This window comes from Oncorhynchus tshawytscha, linkage group LG29, assembly GCF_018296145.1.
Source record: "Oncorhynchus tshawytscha isolate Ot180627B linkage group LG29, Otsh_v2.0, whole genome shotgun sequence".
Taxonomy (NCBI): Eukaryota; Metazoa; Chordata; class Actinopteri; order Salmoniformes; family Salmonidae; genus Oncorhynchus; species Oncorhynchus tshawytscha.
The window spans coordinates 20,283,952-20,307,537 of NC_056457.1; the positions used below are offsets into that span (position 1 = coordinate 20,283,952).

Here is a 23,586-nt window from a genome sequence, read left to right on the forward strand (position 1 = left end):
CTGACAGATTTCGATAAAGCTGATCTACTTTCTTACAACTACAGACTAATCAAGATATATAGGCCTATAGGCCTATGGCTTTATATATGGCTATAGGCCTATGGCTTTATATATAATTAAAATGCTAACATACATTATAGGCTACATTATTATCTGGCATTGTTAGCAATTTAACCTTTTTTCCAGAATGTTGTATCTCTAAGGTAAATAACCATGTAATGAAAGCAGACTTACCTTAATAGCAGAACGAAAAGTGTACAGCCTTTTCCAGAAAAAAGACCCAGGGTTTTCTTTCCAAGCACTGTTGTTCTAAAGCCAAAAATAGGCTTATGTTTAGATGTGGGCATCAGCAATATTAATATTATTATTATTTTATTGTTTTGCCTGTTGACCTTTATTACCAATGTGTATAATTTAATTCCCTTTCTAAGTCGTACTTCTTGTCTAGTATATTAACTGAAATTAAAGCATTGGTTAAAGCTCCAACATTGCTGCACTCCCTACCCATGCCTCTTTGATTGTGTTCCTGTCTTTGTATTTAAACATCCGGGTTTTCCCACTGACTGTGCTTACTCTGGCTTACTCCCCCTCTCAGAAGCCATTTTGGACTCAGTTCAGTTTCTTGCATGTGAATATCGGACCCTGTCCTCAGCCATTCACCACTACACAGTAGAAAAGGTTAACGCGCACCGCGGAGCGAGAAAATTGTTCTTTGAAACATCGAGTTTATTTTACCTTGTCGATTTTACATCCTGGATTCGACCGACTCTTTCCCAATGGATTTGTTTATATTTAAAACTTGTTTTTAGCCCGTGCAATTTTGTTGCATTGGGGGGCTGTACACACAAAAGCAACGCAAACTCTTGGTGCGGTGGACATCGAAGGCCTTGGGACATTTGGCTCGTTGTGTTGTGCTATCATCTTTTTAAATGTTCGCAAAGGAAAAGAGGTTAAAAAGGAGAACATCTGGTGTGTTTCTTTTTAATTAAAGGAATATGTTTGCTTCCTGTCTGACTTTTGCACTTCTGGGAACTTTTTGTGCAGGTAAGCACCCTATTTATGTAATAGGCTATCGCTTACTCTTATGGTTTGAATTGGCAATCAGAATGTATTCAGTGATTTCACACTAAACGAAAAGCAGAACACAAATTCGGATTATTCTAATGTACCCAAACCAGGGATAACGTGCTGTAGGTAGTCACTTGACTATTGATATTGGCTCTAACGAATGGTACAAAAATGACACATTTAATGGCATTACAATAGCTAAGGCAATAATTAAATGGGTAACATGTTGTATGTTTGTTATTTTGAGTATTGATGCGAAAGGTTATTTAAGCTTTTCGGTGCATTGGTTCACTGTAGAACAATAAGTAATTCGCGACAACATACAATTTCGAATGAGTTTGATACATTTACTATAACAATCTTCAATGATTAGTCATTAAAATATAAGTGTCGCATTTATTTGAACGACAGCTTATCGTATTTGGCTGAAATGTGAAAGCAGGACCGTTTAAAAAAAAAAAAGAACCCTACGATGAAGTCATGTGGCCTCATATGTTGCAAAGATATCGTTGCTTTAGAAGTGTTTGCGACTCTATTAGGAATGCATAGATGGAGAAACACAAGGTGATGCATTTGGAAGTGTTTACACGTGTATCAGACTTATCAGTGTATTTTGACCTGTGTAGACTAAATTGAACCACATGATAGATCTTCAATCTCCATTGAAGCGCGCTGACAGAGGTGTTGAAATTGATGTGAATGATGCTTAGAATTCCACTTATTTCGCACAGCCCACATCACTTGTAGCCTAATTGGTAATTAATGTATTTTTTGGCATGTATTCTCTCAGAGCAGTAGGATGAGTACTCCAAATAACTATATATATTTATTTATTTAGCATTCTACTCTGGATTTCCACGCGAAATGTGATTGTTCATGTCCTCATTATCTAGTTCAGTGACGCATACATTTAGGCCTATATACCTGTAGGTTCGCAGATTTCATTTTTGGCAATTTGTTTTATCACTGCTGCTTTGTTGTGTAGTTCCCTCCTTGTTTAGTCGACTTTGGGGGAGGGGTGCGTATGGGGTTGGGGTGAAAATGGCTCTTGTGTTTATTTTCGCTTTTGCTGAAATAAAATGATATATTTTTGCCTGCAATTTTCTAATTCAAAGATTTGTTGTGAATGACCGTAGTCCGCTATTTGATTATGGTGCCATGGTTGTTGCACTCTTCAGACTTTGATTGAAAAGGAAAATGGTTATTGCTTCAAAACAAAAATAGAATTCGACAGAATAGCCACTGTTACTATTTTACTGTTTCTATTCATGAATGAGTTAAGATTCAGTTATGTCATGAGGTTTTCAATAACCTACAATTTAATACAAGGAGCGTTTGATAAGTGTGGTTGTGGGAAACCCACAGGACTTTACTCAGCACGTGGGACCAGCTATTTTGTATCTCCATGACATTTCAGCTGAATACAGTCAAAGTCAGTTCCATTTCTTTCTGAATAACTTTGAACTGATTAAGGATTTATTTTTGTATATGGTACTTACTCACCCAGTTCAAATGCCTCTACGCCTGTTGCTTACTATGGTTTTCACACTGAAAGCAAAGCCAGTCAAAAATCGTAATCCCTTCAACCATCTAATCGTAAAGATCACTAGTTATTTGATAGTAGGGTTGTGCAGTATTCAGATTTTCATACTGTGCCTGTGCCATCCTGGGATAGATGGTATTACCGGCAGGGCTTCCTTCTTTTTTCCCACACGAAAAACAAAAACATCCCAAAAAACGTTGCCTACCAGAACAATAACAAAATGATAGCAAGTATGGAATCCCCATAGTGGATGCTAGGTAAATGCTGATGAGCGCATGCAAACATTCACTACTAAGACGGATGACAACCCAGCTAAAGTTACGCATACATCTCAAAATTCAGGTTGCAGCATTCACAAAAAAGGAAATGAGCAAGATCTTAATCCAGGAGGTGATTGTTTTTGCTGCTCTTACCAAGAAACTTGATCCTGGAAAGTTAACGTTAGCAAAACCCAGCTGGAGAGAATGTTATCTGGCGCAATTTAAATAGATATAGAGCACCAGCCAAGTTTGGACATAATTACTCATTCCAGGTTTTTATTTTAATTTAATTTTTTACTATTTTCTACATTGTAGAATAATAGTAAAGACATCACATCTATGAAATAGCACATGGAATCATGTAGTAACCAAAAAAGTGTTAAACAAATCCAAATATATTTTAGATTCAAAGTCAAATCAAATTTTATTGGCACATACAAGTGTTTAGCCGATGTTATTGCAGGTGTAGCAAAATGCTTGGAGCCACCCTTTGCCTTGATGACCGCTTTAAACACTCTTGGCAGTCTCTCAACCAGCTACACATGGAATGCTTTTCCAACGGTCTTGAAGGAGTTCCCACACGCTGAGCAGTTGTTGGCTGCTTTTACATTTTATTTTATTTACATTTAAGCATTATTTAACTAGGCAAGTCAGATGAGAACAAATTCTTATTTACAATGATGGCCAAACCCGGACGACGCTGGGCCAATTATTCGCCACCCAATGGGACTCCCAATCACGGCCCGATGTGATACAGCCTGGATTCAAACCAGGGACTGCAGTGATGCCTCTTGCGCTGAGATGCAGTGCCTTCGACTGCTGCGCCACTCGGAAGCCCTCCCGTCACTCTGCGGTCCAACTCATCCCAAACCATCTCAATTGGTTTGAGGTCGGGTGATTGTGGAGGCTGATGCAGCACTCCATCACTCTACTTGGTCAAATAGCTTTTACGCAGCCTGGAGGTGTGTTGAGTCATTGTGCTGTTGAAAACAAATGGTAGTCCCACTCAGCACAAACCAGATGGGATGGCGTATTGCTGCAGAATGCTGTTGTAGCTATGCTGGATAAGTGTACCTTGAATTCTAAATAAATCGCAGTGTCACCAACAAAGCACCATCACACCACCTCTTCCATGCTTCACGTGGGAACTATACATGCGGAGAACATCCATTCACCTACTCTGCGTCTCACAAAGACACGGCGGTTGCAGCCAAAAATCTCAAATTTGGACTCATCCGGCCAAACAACAGATTTCCACCAGTCTAATGTTCATTGCTTGTGTTTCTTGGTCCATGCAGGTCTCTTCTTCTTATTGATGTCCTTTAGTAGTGGTTTCTTTGCAACAATTTGCCCATGAAGGCCTGCTTCAAAGCAGTCTCCTCTGAAAAGTTGATGTTGACATGTGTCTGTTAATTGAACTCTGCGAAACATTTATTTGGGCTGAAATCTGAGGCTGGTAACTAATGAACTTATCCTCTGTAACAGAGGTAACTCTGGGTCTTAACTCTGGACAGACAAATCTGTTTTGAGGTGTTCTGATCTCAAAGAAGAACATTTGTGAGACACCGAAAAAGTGAGAAGATGCTGGAGGAGTGCTTCACTGCTTGGTATGGCAACTGGTTGGCCTCTGACCGTAAGGCACTACAGAGGGTAGTGCGTACGGCCCAGTACATCACTGGGGCTAAGCTGCCTGCCATCCAGGACCTCTACACCAGGCGATGTCAGAGGAAGGCCCTAAAAATTGTCAAAGACCCCAGTTATAGACTGTTCTCTCTACTAACGCATGGCAAGTGGTACCGGAGTGCCAAGTCGAGGACCAAATGGCTTCTCAACAGTTTTTTACTCCAAAGCCATAAGACTCCCGAACAGGTAATCAAATGGCTACCTGGACTCTTTGCATTGTGTGCAACCTCTCTTACGCTGATGCTACTCTTTTTATCATATATGCATAGTCACTTTAACTATACATAACTATACATTCATGTACATACTACCTCAATCAGCCTGACTAACCGGTGCCTGTATATAGCCTCGCTACTGTTATTTTTCACCTTTTTTTTACTGTTTTTATTTCTTATCTATTGTTCAACTAATACCTTTTTAACTTAGAAATTGCACTGTTGGTTAGAGCCTGTAAGTATGCATTTCACTGTAAGGTCTACTACACCTGTTGTATTTGGCGCACGTGACAAGCTTTGATTTGAAATCTCTTCAGATTATCTCAACAAATTGACTAGAATGACAAAGTTCTGCAAGGCTGTAATTGTGGCAAATGGAGGATTCTTTGACGAAAGCAAAGTTTGAAGGATACAATTCTTTCAATAAAAAGATCATTATTTATAACCTCTCTCTTCATGTATGTTTTCATGGAAAACATGGACATTTCTAAGTGACACAACTTTTGAACAGTTGTTTGTGTGTGTGTGTGCATGTTATACACACCCACCCCCTCAATATGATTTTCCAATTGCGTATATATTTCAAAATACCCCGAGATACGGTATACATGCCCAATCCTATTTGATAGGTCAATGACAAGACCCTTGGTTTCTTGCAAGCAGCAAAAAAATATAGTCCTATGCTGTATGGTCACGCCAATACACAACCAAAACATTTTGGCTACTATTGAACACTCATGTATTCTGCACAAGTCGATCACAAGAGACAAGTCATTGTAATGAAACATGCCAAATAACAGCTGCTAGACCATTGGGAGCCAGAATAGTAAATGCTTTTGTGGGGGGGGCATAAAACCAGCTGTTTTCACTGTGCTGGATGTATTGTGTAATGGTCTCACTGAGTGCATTCTGTGGCTCCCTGGCTAGCAGCAGAGGTAGTAGAATGCAGCTCTGGTCCTCTGCTCTTATCAACTGATGATCCACTCTGTTGAGACAAAGGAAGCCGGATCCCTGCCAATGGCTCGCTTGCTCTCGCTCTCTCGCTACTAGGAGGAGATGCTGACCCCGAGTCATAGCATCTTTCCTCACTCACTCCTGTCGATTCATTGGCTTTTGCTGAGTTGAGGAGAGTCTGTGACTGTCCTGGTATCGCTTATGATTGCACGGTGTCAACTGAGGCAGGGGCTGCGCCCCCCTGTGCAGATTGGCCTTGCCCACTGATCCGTTTGTGTGTGTGTGTGTTTGTGAGAGCAGGGCTTGGAATGCTGTTAGTGCTCTCTCATCGCAGCTTTACTGAATCCGTAACAATGGTGTGTGTGTGCTGTGCTGGATTTTCTAAGGTTCGGCCACATGGTGTAGTGGAAATGGGGGGAGGGGTGGCTCTGCTAGGATGGATTACTCCTGAGTTGTAATGGCCACTGCTTAACCCGCTCATCTGTTTTCTGCCTTAGAAACATATCTGCTATTTACTGCATATCGTCCCCATATTTACCCTGTGAATTCATGTATCATATGGATACAGTCTATAGTGCATGGACAGGAAATGGGGAGGGGGGAAAACACTGGGAAATGGGGGATGGGTAGCCTCTAGCAGGAGAAGGGATTTAAAGTGACAGTGTGTATTTCCCTCCCTCCCCTCCTTGCCTTAAAGATGTTGAGCTGTAGGAGATTCGTTGCATAGTTGTTTGGGTGAGAATAGGCCAGATATGTTTGTCGGGACAGCTGGTACTGTAATTCCAAAATCTAGTATTGAAGCATGATGTTTTTCCACAGAAATATATATATATATATATATATATATATTATTTTAATATACAAACACTACATGACATTTATACATCTGTCAGCAAAATAAAATTGCCAAATCCAGTCATTTGAAGGGCTGTCCCCACATACCTTTGTGTGGAAATCGGCATTTTTGGACACCGATTGTGGCCGATTGAATTATAATAAAATAATTATATATAAAAAAAATTTTTTTTTTAATAATAATTTAAAAAAAATATATATATATATATATATTGCCTTGTTCAGGGGCAGAACGACAGATATTTTTTACCTCGTCAGCTCGGGGATTCAATCTTGCAACCTTCCGGTTACTAACCACCTGCCTTACATTGCACTCTACGAGGAGCCTGCGTGGCAGGTAAATTGCTTGTTAGCATTAAACTTATCTTATAAAAAACAACCAATCTTAACCACACATGGTTGAGGATATTACTAGTTTATCTAGCGTGTCCTGCTTTGCATATAATCGATGCAGTGCGCATTCGCGAAAAAAGCACTTCGTTGTTCCAATGTGTACCTAAACATCAATGTCTTTCTTTAAAATCAATACACAAGTATATATTTTTAGACCTGCATATTTAGTTAATGCTGCCTGCTAACATGAATTTCTTTAAACTAGGGAAATTTTGACACTTCTTGCCTTCCGTTCAAGCAGTCAGGGTATATGCAGCAGTTTAGGCCGCCTGGCTCGTTGCAAACAGTGTGAAGACCATTTCTTCCTAACAAAGACTAATTAATTTTCCAGAATTGTACATAATTATGACATTGAAATTTTTTTTAACCTTTATTTAACCAGGCAAGTCAGTTAAGAACAAATTCTTATTTTCAATGACGCCCTAGGAACAGTGAGTTAACTGCCTGTTCAGGGGCAGAACGACAGATTTGTACCTTGTCAGCTCAGGGGTTTGAACTTGCAACATTCCGGTTACAAGTCCAACGCTCTAACCACTAGGCTACGCTGAAGGTTGTACAATGTAACAGCAATATGTAGGCTTAGGGATGCCACCCATTAGATAAGATACGGAACGGTTCCGTATTTCACTGAAGAATAAACGTTTTAGAATATATAGAAATCATAGTTTCCGGAGTTGACCATTTAATGACTTAAGGCTTGTATTTCTGTGTTAGTTATAATATAATAAGTATGATTTGATAGAGCAGTCTGACTGAGCGGTGGTTTGGCAGGAGCAGGCTCGTAAGCATTCATTCAAACAGCACTTTCCTCAGTTTGTCAGCATCACTTCACAATGCTTCAAGCATTGCGCTGTTTATGACTTCAATCCTATCAGCTCCTGAGATTAGGCTGGTGTAACCGATGTGAAATGGCTAGTTAGCGGGGTGCGCGCTAATAGCGTTCAATCGGTGACGTCCCTCGCTCTGAGACCTTGAAGTAGCTGTTCCCATTGCTCTGCAAGAGCTGCGGCTTTTGTGGAGCGATGGGTAACGATGCTTCGAGGGTGGTTGTTGTCGATGTGTTCCTGGTTCGAGCACAGGTAGGGGCGAGGAGAGGGACTGAAGCTATACTGTTACACAGGCAATACTAAAGTGCCTATAAGAACATCCAATAGTAAAAGGTTAATGAAATACAAATGGTATAGTGAGAAATAGTCCTATAATTCCTATAACTACAACCTAAAACTTCTTACCTGGGAATATTGAAGACTCATGTTAAAAGGAACCACCAGCTTTCATATGTTCTGAGCAAGGAACTTAAACGTTAGCTTTTTTACATGGCACATATTGCACTTTTACTTTCTTCTCCAACACTGTTTAATTTATTTAAACCAAATTGAACATGTTTCATTATTTATTTGAGGCTAAATTGATTTTATTGATGTATTATATTAAGTTAAAATAAGTGTTCATTCAGGATTGTTGTAATTGTCATTAGAAAATAAATAAACCGTCCGATTAATCGGTAGCAACTTTTTTTTTTGGCCCTCCAATAATCGGTATCGGTGTTGAAAAATCATAATCGGTCGACCTTATATTAGTGTATTTAGCTAAAAGATAAGCTTTGTTTTTGTGTACATCGTTCCCATTGCAGTGTATTTTCTTGAGCTCTTTGCATATTTTTGGCACCATGCATACAGCATCAGCCTACTTTTGTCAAAAGATACCATCTTTAAAATCTCATTCGGAGACGCTTTTTCAAGCAGAATGACCATATGAGCCCATAGATAAGGGTGTGGTTTTGTTTTGAGCTTTTCCCTCAAACCGAAAGCCATAAATCATCAAATTACACCATCTTGTTTTTGCTTAGTTCCCCCCAAGCTCTTAAAGAAATGATCTGGTACTTCATGTATACTTTTTATCCAGTAGTTCTGAAAGTAGCACTCACGAGCCAAAGGTGGTCCCTGAAAATTGCTACTACGCTGCATATGTGCACCACGTCATTGCGCTCTCTCCCACTCTGCTGTGTTCGCATCTTGCTAGCTGTCACTCAAATGGCGAGGAATGGAATGCGAATTGCTAGGGGGCTGGTCCATGTGGGGGGGGAAATGAAGGGAACATGGCACAGCATCCAAAATACGGTCGCTTTCAGACTAGGGATTTTGTGGCTAATTGAGGTAAGACAGTAATTCTGCTCATATTATGCATGTATGAAGGACACATCGGCACATCCAACCCAAAGAGAGAGGTTTAAGAAAATACTTACTAGTCACCAAAGTTCCATAGCATGTCTTTGCTTTCTACAATAAGTTAATGAGCACTGAACAAGAGGCTGGAATTCTTCCATAAAGTTCCCAACCTCTGCTTGACTCCATGCTCTTTATTCATTAACACTTCTATTCATATCGTGTTTGTGCAGTCATTTCCTAGAATGGAACAAAACGAGCAGAAAATCTTAAAATTGCATAGAAATCTGGTCCCCTCCCGAGTAGCTCAGCGGTCTAAGGCACTGCATCGGAGAGCTTGATGCGTCACTACAGACCCAGGTTGTGCCGCAGCCGGCAGTGACCAGGAGACCAATGAGGTGGCGCACAATTGGCCCAGCGTCGTCTATGGTAGTTTAGGGGAGGGTGTGGCCTGCCGCGATGTCCTTGTCCCATTGCGCTGTAGCGACTCCTGTTGCGGGCCGGGTGCAGTGCACGCTGACCCGGTTGCCAGTTGTACGGTGTTTCTAAACACATTGGTGCGGCTGGCTTCCAGGTTAAGCAAGGAGTGCGTCAAGAAGCAGTGTGGCTTGGCAGGGTTGTGTTTTGGCTCTGGCTCTCGACCTATGCCTCTCCCAAGTCCATATGGGAGTTACAGCGATGGGACAAGACTGTAACTAACAATTTAGATATCACGAAATTGGGGAGAAAAAGGGGTAAAGGTCAAATATTACAGAAATCGGGCCCCAGAATCATTCACATTGTTGTGAAAGCTTATCTCACATTGTTCAGTTCTTGGAGAGGAGTCATCGAGACCAATGTTCTTATACGAGTAGGAAGCCTATGTACACTTATTTTTGAAATTATTCAGACCCCTGGACCTTTTCCACATTTTGTTACGTTACAGCCTTATTTTAAAATGTATTAAATACATTTTCCCCTTCATCAATCTACACACGATACCCCATAATGACAAAGCAAAAACTGTTTTTTAGAAATGTTGGCAAACCTATCACAAATAAAATGGACCTTATTTACGTAAGCATTCAGGCTATTTTCTATTCAACTCAAAATTGTGCTCCGGTGCATCCTGTTTCCATTGATCCCCCTTGAGTTTTTCCCACAACTGATTGGACATGATTTGGAAATGCACACGCCTGTCTATATAAGGTCCCACAGTTGACAGTGCATGTCAGAGCAAAAACCAAGCCATGAATTGCCCACTGTGTCAAGAGACCGATCTGGGGAAGGGTAGCAAAACATTTATGCAACATTGAAGGTCCCAGAGATCACAGTGGACTCCATCATTCTTAAATGTAAGAAGTTTGGAACCACCAACTCTTCCTAGAGCTGTCCTCTGGGCTAAACTGAGCAATCTTGGGAGAAGGGCCTTGGTCAGGGATGTGATCAAGAACCCGATGGTCACTCTGATAGAGCTCCAGAGTTCCTCTGTGGAGATGGTTGACCTTCTGGAAGGTTCTCCCATCTCTGCAGCACTCAACCAATCAGGCATTTATGGTAGAGTGGTCAGACGGAAGCCAGTCCTCAGTAAAAGGCACATGACATTCCGTTTGGAGTTTGCCAAAAGGCATCTAAAGGAATCTGACCTTGAGAAACAAGATTTTCTGGTCGAGATGAAGCCATGATTGAACTCTTTAACCTGAATGCCAAGCGTCACATCTGGAGGCAACCTGGCACCATCCCTACGGTGAAGCATGGTGGTAGCAGCAGCATGCTGTGGGGATGTTTTTCAGCGGATGGGACATGGAGACTAGTCTGAATCGAGGGAAAGATAAACAAAGCAAAGTACTGAGATCCTTGATGAAAACCTGCTCTAGAGCGCTCAGGACCTCAGACTGGGGTTAAGGTTCACCTTCCAACAGGACAACAACTCTAAGCACACAGCCAAGACCACGCAGGAGTGGCTAGGGGACAAGTTTCTGAATGTCCGATTGACCCAGCCAGAGCCCGGACATGAACCCGATCGAGCTTCTCTGGAGAGACCTGAAAATAGCTGTGCAGCGACTATCCCCATCTGACTTGACTGAGCTTAAGGCTATAATCACTGCTAAAGTGCTTCAACAACGTTCTGAGGGAAGATTCTGAATACTTATGTAAGTGTAATATTTGTTTTTTTTCATTATGGGCTATTGTTTGTGGATTGATAAGGGGGAAAAAACATTTCTAAATTGGATTAAAATAAGACTAACAAAATGTGGGAGTGGTCAAGGGGTCTGAATACTTTCCAAATGCACTGTAGGTCTATTGTACAAAATAGGCTGTGACCATGACCAAATTAACACACACAGCATCCATACAATGTAAATAGCTGAAGGGAGACCTCTCTTCTCATCGCCACCTCTGTCAGTGACTCGCAAGCAAAAGTCTCATTTTTCATAGCGGTCTTCAGAACCGGAAATTACACCCAACAGAGAAAGGTGAAAGAGCTAGTTTGGGCCTACCTGTGAGTGCGATCAGCACTGCCTGTGAAATTTCCTTCCCATGTTGCCCACAACGCGAGACTTGGTGTGGTCCTTCAGAACATGTTGTGCAAACACTGGAAGAAATGTATACAATGCCTCGGTCGCTTGCCTTATGTAATGGGCATCGGTCCCTGAAACTGGAGAAATGTGGCTTCCATTAAAACCTCTCTGGGATACGTGGGACGCTAGCGTCCCACCTGGCCAAAAGCCAGGGAAAATGCAGAGCGCCAAATTCAAATAAATTACTATAAAAATCAAACTCATTAAATCACACATGCAAGTTAGCAAATTAAAGCTACACTTGTTGTGAATCCAGCCAACATGTCAGATTTCAAAAAAGCTTTTTGGCGAAAGAAAACAATGCTATTATCTGAGGATAACACCTCCGTAAACAAAGAGAAACCATATTTCAACCCTGCAGGTGCGACACAAAACGCAGAAATAAAAATATAATTCATGCCTTTGACGAGCTTCTTCTGTTGGCACTCCCAATATGTCCCATAAACATCACAAATGGTCCTTTTTGTTCGATTACTTCCGTTGATATATATCCAAAATGTCCATTATTTGGCGCGTTTGATCCAGAAAAGACCGGTTCCAGCTTGCGCAACGTGACTACAAAATATCTCAAAAGTTACCTCTAAACTTTGCCAAAACATTTCAAACTACTTATGTAATACAACGTTAGGTATTTTTTTAACATAAATAATTAATACAATTGAAGACTGGATGATCTGTGTTCAATACAGGAGGAAAACAAACCAACTGTAGCTAGCTTTCTGGTCATGTGCCTCTATCTAACAGTACACTTCAAGTGACCCTCGTTCAAGATTGCCGTACTTCTTCATTACACAAAGGAATAACCTCAACCAATTTCTAAAGACTGTTGACATCCAGTGGAAGTGATAGAAACTGCAAGAAGGTCCCTTAACTGGATTCCCAATGAAAACCCATTGAAAAGAGTGACCTAAAAAAAAAATCTCAATGGTTTGTCCTCGGGGTTTCGCCTGCTAAATAAGTTCTCTTATCAGACATGATTCAAGCAGCTTTAGAAACTTCAGTGTTTTCTATTCAAAAATCTACTAATATGCGTACAGTGGGGCAAAAAAGTATTTAGTCAGCCACCAATTGTGCAAGTTCTCCCACTTAAAAAGATGAGAGAGGCCTGTAATTTTCATCATAGGTACACTTCAACTATGACAGACAAAATGAGAAAAAAAATCCAGAAAATCACATTGTAGGATTTTTTATGAATTTTATTTGCAAATTATGGTGGAAAATAAGTATTTGGTCAATAACAAAAGTTTATCAATGTTGGCAATGACAGAGGTCAAACGTTTTCTGTAAGTCTTCACAAGGTTTTCACACACTGTTGCTGGTATTTTGGCCCATTCCTCCATGCAGATCTCCTCTAGAGCAGTGATGTTTTGGGGCTGTTGCTGGGCAACACTGACTTTCAACTCCCTCCAAAGATTTTCTATGGAGTTGATCTGGAGACTGGCTAGGCCACTCCAGGACCTTGAAATGCTTCTTACGAAGCCACTCCTTCGTTGCCCGGGCGGTGTGTTTGGGATCATTGTCATGCTGAAAGACCCAGCCACATTTCATCATCAATGCCCTTGCTGATGGAAGGAGGTTTTCACTCAAAATCTCACGATACATGGCCCCGTTCATTCTTTCCTTTACACGGATCAGTCGTCCTGGTCCCTTTGCAGAAAAACAGCCCCAAAGCATGATGTTTCCACCCCCATGCTTCACAGTAGGTATGGTGTTCTGTGGATGCAACTCAGCATTCTTTGTCCTCCAAACATGACGAGTTGAGTTTTCACCAAAAAGTTCAATTTTGGTTTCATCTGACCATAGGACATTGGGAGAATCTTCTTCTGGATCATCCAAATGCTCCCTAGCAAACTTCAGACGGGCCTGGACATGTACTGGCTTAAGTAGGGGGACACGTCTGGCACTGCAGGATTTGAGTCCCTGGCGGCGTAGTGTGTTCCTGATGGTAGGCTTTGTTACTTTGGTCACAGCTCTCTGCAGGTCATTCAGTAGGTCCCCCCGTGTGGTTCTGGGATTTTTGCTCACCGTTCTTGTGATCATTTTGACCCCACGGGGTGAGATCTTGCGTGGAGCCCCAGATCGAGGGAGATTATCAGTGGTCTTGTATGTCTTCCATTACCAAATAATTGCTCCCACAGTTGATTTCTTCAAACCAAGCTGCTTACCTATTGCAGATTCAGCCTTCCCAGCCCGGTGCAGGTCTACAATTTTGTTTCTGGTGTCCTTTGACAGCTATTTGGTCTTGGCCATAGTGGAGTTTGGAGTGTGATTGTTTGAGGTTGTGGACAGGTGTCTTTTATACTGATAACAAGTTCAAACAGGTGCCATTAATACAGGTAACGAGTGGAGGACAGAGGAGCCTCTTAAAGAAGTTGTTACAGGTCTGTGAGAGCCAGAAATCTTGCTTGTTTGTAGGTGACCAAATACTTATTTTACACCATAAATTGCAAATAAATTCATTCAAAATCCTACAATGTGATTTTTCTGGATTTCTTTTTTCTTATTTTTTTCTGTTGAAGTGTATCTATGAAAATTACAGGCCTCATCTTTTTAAGTGGGAGAACTTGCACAATTGGTGGCTGACTAAATACTTTTTTGCCCCACTGTATCTAATCTTCTGGGGATGAGTAGCAGGCAGTTTAATTTGGGCATGCATTTCATCCGGATGTGAAAATACTGCCCCGTCACCAAGAAGTTAATGTGTCGGTTTTACTCTGGCTTCTTTCCTAATTAACTGCAGATCTCTAAAAACCCACAGTATGAATCGTGCTAATTTGGTTAACACAGATCAAAAAAATTGTTTGCAACATGAATGTCCTTGTATCTCCCCTCACAGTTTATAGAAAGCATGAGCTTTCCATGTTTGACTCTGCTGCTACTTTGGCTTGGCACCAATTGCGCCTTTTGGAAGGTTTGAACCGAAGTTACCGTGCCTTCAAAGTATTTATACCCCTTGATTTGCACTACATTTTGTTTTTACAAGCTGAATTAAAATGGTCAAAATGATAATCTCACCAATCTACACACAATACTCCATAATGACAAAGGGAACATGTTTTTAGAATCGTCTTTGGCAACGATTTACTGCTGTGAGTCTTTCTGGGTAAGTCTCTAAGAGCTCTGTCAAGTTGGTTGTTGATCATTGCTATACAGCCATTTTCAAGTCTTGCCATAGATTTTCAAGCTGATTTTAAGTAAACTGTAACAAGTCCACTCAGGAACATAGGTCGACCGATTATGATTTTTCAACGCCGATACCAATTTATTGGAGGACCAAAAATGCCGATACCGATAAATCGGCCGATTTTTATTTATTTATTTATTTTATTTTAATTTTATCTGTAATAATGACAATTACAACAATACCGAATGAACAGTTATTTTGACTTAATATAATACATCAATAAAATCAATTTAGCCTCAAATACATAATGAAACATGTTCAATTTGGTTTAAATAATGCAAAAACAAAGTGTTGGAGAAGAAAGTATGTGCTATGTAAGAAAGCTAACGTTCCTTGTTCATAACATGAGAACATCTGAAAGCTGGTGGTTCCTTTTAACATGAGTCTTCAATATTCCCAGGTAAGAAGTTTTAGGTTGTAGTTAATATATGAATTATAGGACTATTTCCCTCTATACCATTTGTATTTCATTAACCTTTGACTATTGGATGTTCTTATAGGCACTTTAGTATTGCCAGTGTAACATTATAGCTTCCTTCCCTCTCCTCGCTCCTTCCTGGACTCGAACCAGGAACACAACGACAACAGCCACCCTCATTCCGGTTAATCGGTCGACCTCTACTCAGGAACATTCACTCTCTTGGTAAGCCCCTCCAGTGTATATTTGCCCTTGTTTTAGCTTATTCTCCTGGTGTAAGGTGAATTTATCCCAGTGTCTGTTGGATAGCAGACTGAACCAGGTTTTCCTCTAGGACAAGGCCTATGCTTAGATATATTCTGTTTTATTTGTATTCACCCAAAAAACTCCCTAGTCCTTGCCGATGACAAGCATAGCCATAACATGATGCAGCCACCGCCATGCTTATATGAAGTGGTACTCAGTGACCTTGTGTTGCATTTTCCCCAAATATACCGCCTTGTATTCAGGACATAAAGTACATTTTCTTTGCCACACTTTTTTCAGTGTTACTTTAGTGCCTTATTGCAAACAGATGTTTTATAAATGTGTATTTCTTTTCATTCTAGTTTAGGTTAGTATTGTGGAGTAATGTTGTTGATCCATCCTCAGAGTTTAATGGCTGTAAGAGGAGAAAACTAACTGTCACCATTGGCCTCATGGTGAAATCCCTGAGTGGTTTCCTTCCTCTCCGGTAACTGAGTTAGGAGGACGCCTGTATCTTTGTAGTGACTGGATATATTGATACACCATCCAAAGTGTAATTAATAACTTCACCATGCTCAAAGGGATATTCAGTGTCTGCTTAGTTTTTACCAATAGGTGCTCTTTGCAAGGCATTGGAAAACCTCCCTGGTCTTTGGTTGAATATGTGCTTGAAATTCACTGCTCAACTGAGGAACCTTACAATTATGTGTAGTACAGAGATGGGATATTCATTTAAAAATCATGTTAAACACTATTTCACACAGTCCGTGTGACCTGTTTAGCACTTTTGTTTTTAAACTCCTGAACTTATTTAGGCTTGCCTTATTAACTCAGTGCTTTTTCATTTTAAAATGAATTGGTAAACATGTTCAAAACCTAAATTCCACTTGGTTATTGTGTGTAGGTCAGTGACACAATCTCAATTTAGTCAATTTTAAATTTAGGCTGTAACATAACGAAATGTGGAAAAAGTCGAGGGGTGTGAATACTTTCTGAAGGCACTAAATAAATGGAACACAGTGGTCCAGTGAGCGATACCAGTTTCTTTCCCAAGGAAAATACCCTGTGTGAAAGGAAATGGCGCATGTTTGCTATGACACAGCGGCTGAATTGATGATTGTGTAGGGGTAATTGGATGATGTGCTGCCTATTGGGGGGAAAAGCACACTAGTACTGATTATTCTTGATAATGTAACTACAGTTAGTCTGCCAGATGTTTCAGCTATTTGCTAAGCTAAAGCATAAATAGCATCTCCCCTATCCATTCTTTATATAGGCTGTTACATTAAACAGAAATGCATAAGCCAGAGCAGGTTGCAGTTGTTTGGGGTCATCTTAAGTGAACAGGCTGGTTAAGAGTTTTTAGGTTAAACCTTGTCCTATCTTTCCTTCCCTGGTGGGGCACTGCTGACTCTCATAGCTAACTGCCATAATGAGGCCTCATGCTTAGTTGTTTACCAAGTGAAAACTGTCATTGACTATGCTCATGCTTGGGGATGGGCAACCTTTAAGCCTATAGAGATGATGTTGGTTTACTTTTAAGTGAAAGAGGTTAATTTGCACAGTATCTACGGCCTTGTGAACTATTTTCCTCTGCTTGGGTCTGGGAAACATGCCGAGTTTGCTGACAAATGGGAATTGCTTGCCAAGCCTTGGATAATGTCCCAATATAGCTATATCCTTGTGTGCCCAAATCTCTTATTTCTTAAGTGTGAGCTCCAGCTTTTGAAGTGGGAAGGGAGGAAGCTTGTGAGCGTCTCCGCTCAGTCGTGTGCTGCTGAGGAGCCACACTGTTCTGGCCCCAGCGTTTGTTTACCTTTGCCGATAACACTTATCTGGGCAAAGCTGCATGGGTGGAATGCGGTACGTAAACAATGATATTCGGCAGGGCCTTATCTTTGTGTAGGCCGCGTCGTACATTATACGCAGCACTCAAAGTCCTGCTGAACATGCGGTGGGATGGGATTAGCCAAGCGTTTAGTTCCAGAAGATATGTGCCACGTTTCATAGTATGGTAATTCATTATCAATGTTTACTGTTTAGCACAAAACGCAGAGATCAAGCTTTTAGAGTCCATTCCAGATCCCTCTTTGGAAATGGATGGACAACATCCAATGATCTATACTGAACAAAAATATAAATTAGACATGTGAAGTGTTGGTTTCATGACCTAAAATAAAATATTCCACATGTACAAAGTTTATTTTGCTAAAATGTTGTGCACAAATTTGTTTACATCTCTTTTAGTGAGTTTCTCTTTTGCCAAGATAATCCATCCACCTGACAGGTGTGTGGCATATAAAGAAGCTGATTTAAACAGGTGCACCTTGTGCTGGGGACAAAAAAAGGCCACTCTAAAATGTGTAGTTTTGTCAGAACACAATGCCACAGATGTCAATTTTGCGGGAGCGTGCAATTGGCATGTTTACTTCAGAGCTGTTGCCAGACAATTGAATGTTCATTTCTCTACCAACGGCCGCCTCCAATCATTTTTTGGCTGGGCCTTGTTCCCCAGTGGTTGTGCCCCTGACCAGTTGTGAAGTCTGTAGATTAGGGCCGAATGAATTTATTTCAATTGACTGATTTCCTTGTATAAACTGTAACTCTGTGAAATTGTTGCATGTTCGGGCCATATCCACTTTCATGTTTTTTCTCTCCAGAAAGTAAATGAGATTCCAATTTGACTCTTGGCCTTTTATTTTATTGTAAACAAATCATTAATATAAAACAATGGGATATGCTTGACCATTAGGAGGCACAGAACTAATCTGTAGTCGGAGTACCATGTCATTCGCTATCCATTTAAAGTTGTCAGGACATTCTCTTCTCTACATTTTGTGGTGATCACCAATATCCAGACTGATGTCATGACATCAACCGCTAGACACTTTGATCTGCAAGAATCAAATGGGTGTAAGCAAAATGGTGGAAACTAATTTTATAAAGCCATTTAGCAGATGCTCTTATCCAGAGCGACTTACAGGAGCTATTAAGGTTAACTCAACCTGGCCTGCAACAGAGAGAGGTTAGGTGGAACGATTTATTTTTATTTTTTATATAGTACTTTCTCCAACCTAATCTATCCGGAGCTACCGGAAGTGTCTAGAGAGGATGTAAAAAATATTACTGTAGGTAACGTTAGCTAACACTAGTCGGATGGACCTGTGACAAAACTCCAGTATTTTTTTCATCCTATAGCTTGTTCTCCATCTTCTTGAAAATAGTGAGCCAACATGTTTTCAACACTTATTTTCTTGACTGATCAAAAATATTGCGATACTGGTATTGTCACAGCCTTAGTATCGAATCGCAATTCATATTGTATCGGCACCTAAGTATCATTATAATATCATATCGTGAGGTCCCTGGCAATTCCCAGCCCTATAGGCTAGGGGTTAGTTTTGGCACTAGTTAGAATTCTCTTCCTCTGTTCTCTGAGTTCCTGCTCCATCCATTCGCCCCATTTCAGAGAGCAGTGGTTGCAACAACTTTCACTCACTGAGTGCTAGAGGGGAAGGGGGTTGGGCACTGGTTTTGAAGTTCCTTTCACGGTGGGATTGATGGCCCTCATGCTCCTGTGTTTGAAAGAAGCCTCCCTTTCCCCCAGAGGACCTGTGCAGTGTCTCTCCACTCCACATCCAGTCCCTGTGGAGGGCCCCTCTCTGCTTTTGTGTCCCACGCACTGACCCCCCCCTTCTGTGTGGAGATGTGTCAGGCAGGCTGCTGCTGGGGCCTGTTTGTCAAGCCCATGTGCCCCATGCTGGGGGATTTGAGGCTGGGCGTGGGACTGGGAGAAGGGGCATGGTGGTCACCCACCCCCCTTTGAGTTTAGCATGATATTGACACCTCCTCCCTCAGATCCACATGTTGTTCCTGTCAGGGGGGAATGAAGAGAACAAAGATTCCCTCTTACTTCTGGGTTGGACTCTGGAGCAAGAGGACGTGTGAAGAACGGTTCTGTAATTGTGTGTGTGTATAAGGGATGTTAACTTAAACCACAAAGGTTTAAACAATAAGGGAATGCGAAACATTTAGCATTCATCTTTGAGGTGATTTTAATTTTTTTTTCCTGTGTCACCGCTACTTGAAATGACATTTGAACAAATGTGACATTTGAACAAATGTAACATTTGTTCCATATATGGCCTACATTTTTCAACTACCTAAGCAGTTAGGCTAGTTCACCCCAGATTCTCACTTTTTTTTGTATCAAAATAGGTGTCCGTCATCTAGATAGGACAATCCTTACTATTCAGTTGGTGTGTAGGCCTACGGATTTGGCAAAAAAATGAATTGTATTATTATGAGTTCAGTTTAATTTTTGGACCACTTCTGAAAACATGTAACTAACTTCCTGGGCTGACCTATCCCTTTTAGCTCTCTGGATCTAGACAGTGTTTCTTTCTCACAGATGGACGAGTGAAGGCTTGCAGACTGGTTTCGTTCAACACCCTTCTACCCCTCCCATCTCCATTAAACCTTACGCCCCATGCCTGTGCTGTGTGTGGACTGTGGAGCTAGCTCACCTTGCTTGCTTGAACTTGGGGTTTTTTCAGATGGAGATGACTGCGGCAGCTGCTCATCTGGCTTCCTCCTGGTCTGCCGTCTACAGATGGAGGCGTGCGCTGGTTCATGTTGACTCCCAGGCTGCTCTGATGACCCTCGCGTCTCTGGCCCATCTGTCGCGGACCGTCAACACACACACACACACACACACTTACACAAACTTCTGTTTGGCAATTTCTCTGTCTTCGGCATCCTGTTTCAGTATACCCTTGATGTGGCCAAGAGTGAGCAAAATTGAAAAACCCTGCTGCATGTGTTGTGTGGAGAATGTTTGGTTGTACATAAAGGGAACATTTCAGACCTTGAAGCCATTTTTCTGTGGCTTTAGAATGATTCCTCTTATGACGCTGCCTGTGACTCGACTTCATATGTATCATATTGTAAGACAAGGCAACAGCCAACACGTTGCATGAATCCTTGGTTTTGTTCTACCCTGGTTTTAATTGATGGCTACTGTGACCGTCTAGAGAATTGCCATTCACTATTGATGGACAATGATGTTTTGAGGAGTGTGGGAGAGGGTCACGTATTCCCCCTAGCTCTAAGAAGGGTAGCAGGCTGAACCATAGACATGTTGATGGGCAAGATTCTCGCAGGGGAGGGAAGGGCAGCAACAACAGAGGGAGAAGGTCACGGGGTGAGTCTTTTGTCATGGTAAACCCAGTAACTTGACCACCTGCTGTGCATAAGGCCCCAACAATAGATGTCTACAGCTGCATGGGAAATGAACAGCCCCCAAGGATGTAGACTAACTCTGAAAACTTTATCACACCACCAGGGGAAATGTAAAGATTATAGGCTTATTTTGGGGGAATTGAGAAGCTTACATTTACAGAGCTAACATTTTCTCTGAGCTTAATAAAACTAAATGGTGAGTGAAGGTCATGCTCTAAGGTGTGTGTGATTTAGCCTAAAATGTAGGCCAGACTACCACAAGCTGGCCAATAGGTGGCTCAGCATTTTTGTATTGTCTATTTGTTAGGATCACTCTCAGGTCTGGCAAACGTCCCCCAAGGCCAAATCCTACAACTAAATATTTACACAACACAAACCTTTGAATTAGTTAGGATTTAGCCCCTAACATTTCTGTCTAGCAGTTGAGACACCTTGAAATGGAACGTTTGGAGTTGTCCCCCCCTTCTCCCTGATGCTGCTGAGGCTCAGTTGGTGCATTGTGGGTCCATTGTCTAGGGTCCTTTTGTACTGTCACTGAGGGAAAACACTGATTGCCACACATTGAGCAAGAGGCTGATATTATGCTGTCACTGTCAGATGAGCAGAAATGTATTCAGAGCCATGCAGACCCAAAATGAGTCTGAAACATTGAGGTTTTGAGGTTAATCATATCCTCGTTTGAAAACTGTGCAGCTGACTTGCCTTGAGCTATGTTTTTTTATTTTATTTTACCTTTATTTAACTAGGCAAGTCGGTTAATAACAAATTCCTATTTACAATGACAGCCTAGGAACAGTGGGTTAACTGCCTTGTTCAGGGGCAGAACGACAGATTTTCACCTTGTCAGCTCAGGGATTCGAGCTGACAAGTCCAACGCTCTAACCACTAGGCTTCCTGCCGCTACCTGCCACTACCTGCCACTACCTGTGGCCAGAGTTATTTGTTCTGCTTATGTTGCTTGTAGTGTGGTTGGTGAACATCAGTTGGGTGTTTTACCCTCCCACATTACACACACACACAATGGCAGCTGTATTAATTGTCCTTGAAATATCGATGGTTTATATTGTGACGACAACAGCGTTCAGACTTTGTAAACAGACCTTGTAGACTACTGAATGTGCTGTGCAGTAACTTCAGACCTATGCTATGCTGCCACCTCTGCATAAGGTATGCGGTTCAGGCCTGGTCTTGACCTAGTTTCAGAGCCCCACTACTCACACGTGATATTCCACCAGGAAGGTGCTCTCTGCAGACCAGGATGCCTGTTGGTTTTTGACGGGAATGAGGGAACCGTGCGGTCCAATGGCTGCAGCCTGCCCGTATCCCCCTCTCTTCTCTCTGGAAACAGGCTGGCCTCAGAATCCCTCCCCTACCATCTCCCTCACACCACTGCGTGCCACTGCTCCATTGGCAGGCCTCCCGGCCACTCCCGTTCCCTGTCCCTCTCTCTTAATATGTATTCTTGACCCCGATTATTATTATTTTTGCCTTGGTCCGTGGTTATGTGGTTGAGTTGTGGTTGGTGTCTTGCCAGCATCTATAAATAGCAGAGTGTTGGAGTAAGTATCTGAATGAGGGGGAGCGGCGCAGCACAGAAGGAAAAGTCCTTTTTGGCATCCAGCTGGCTGCCGGCCAAGGCCTGGCTGAGTGTAGCCGTGGCGGGGGAGTGTTTTTTTTTTTGGAGGTGGAGTAGTAAAGAGCTGCTTTTTTTTGTGGAGGGGGTGGGGGTGATTTCTCTTTTTAAAAATGGATTGATTGAAGTCATTTTTATCCAGAGTGAGTGACAGTAAGGAGTGTACTTTTTTCGTACTGGTCCCCTGTAGGAATCGAACCCACAACCCTGGTGTTGCTAGCGCCGTGCTCTACCAACTGAACCACACGCGACCATGGAGCATTATGAATGGGAAGAGGCGCTGTCTTGTTTTTGTATCTCCTTAGCCTGCGTAGTCATTATCAGAACTCAATTGAGTAACGTTGGGGTTGCTAATTGCTATCATTTGGGGTTTCCTCGAGTAGGCCGTGGGTTATGCGAGTTAAATTAGGACAGGCTTCAATGCTAGAACAAAAGTCTTCTGGTATCCTCAAAATTATAGGCAGCAATGTGAACTTAATTCAGAACCTTCATCCACACTGAGTGTACAAAACATTAACACCTTCCTAATATTGATACCACCCCACCCCCTCTTTTGATATATTTTATATTTTTTATATATATATATTAATTAACCTTGGAACAGCCTAATTTGTCTGGGCATGGTCTACAAGGTGTCAAACGCGTTCCACAGGGATGCTGGCCCATGTTGACCAGTGGATCCCACAGTCGTCAAGCTAGCTGGATGTCCTTTGGATGGTGGACCATTCTTGATACCCACGGGAAACTGTTGAGCATGAAAAACCCAGAAGCCTTTGCTGTTCTTGACACACTCAAACCGGTACGCCTGGCAGCTACTACCATACCCCGTTCAAAGGCACTTAAATCTTTTGTCTTACCCATTCACCTTCTGAATGTAACACATACACAATCCTTCTTTAAAATAATAAAAAAAATATATATATATATCTCTTCTCCCCTTCATCTACACTGATTTTGAAGTGGATATAACAAGTGACATCAAAAAGGCTTCAAAGCTTTCACCTGGTCAGTCTATGTAATGGGAAGAGCAAGTGTTCATATTTTGTACACGGGACTAGGGCTGTAGAAAATGATTAAATACCGCCTCAATATATCAGAAAATACCATATATAGATCGATATATGTTTAAAATAAATAAATAAATAAAGGGAACACTTAAACAACACA

At 41.6% G+C, this 23,586-nt stretch overlaps 1 protein-coding gene across 1 annotated transcript in view; it reads left to right on the plus strand.

The window, feature by feature from the left end:
- Positions 1 to 569: 569 nt before the first annotated feature.
- LOC112227771 (activin receptor type-2B) overlaps positions 570 to 23,586 on the plus strand; it is a 65,771-nt gene continuing 42,754 nt past the window's right edge. Inside the window, exon 1 of the mRNA XM_024392633.2 lies at positions 570 to 1,044. Within this exon, the coding sequence (XP_024248401.1) occupies positions 996 to 1,044 (49 nt within the window). The 5' untranslated portion in view covers positions 570 to 995. The remainder of the gene's footprint in view (positions 1,045 to 23,586) is intronic.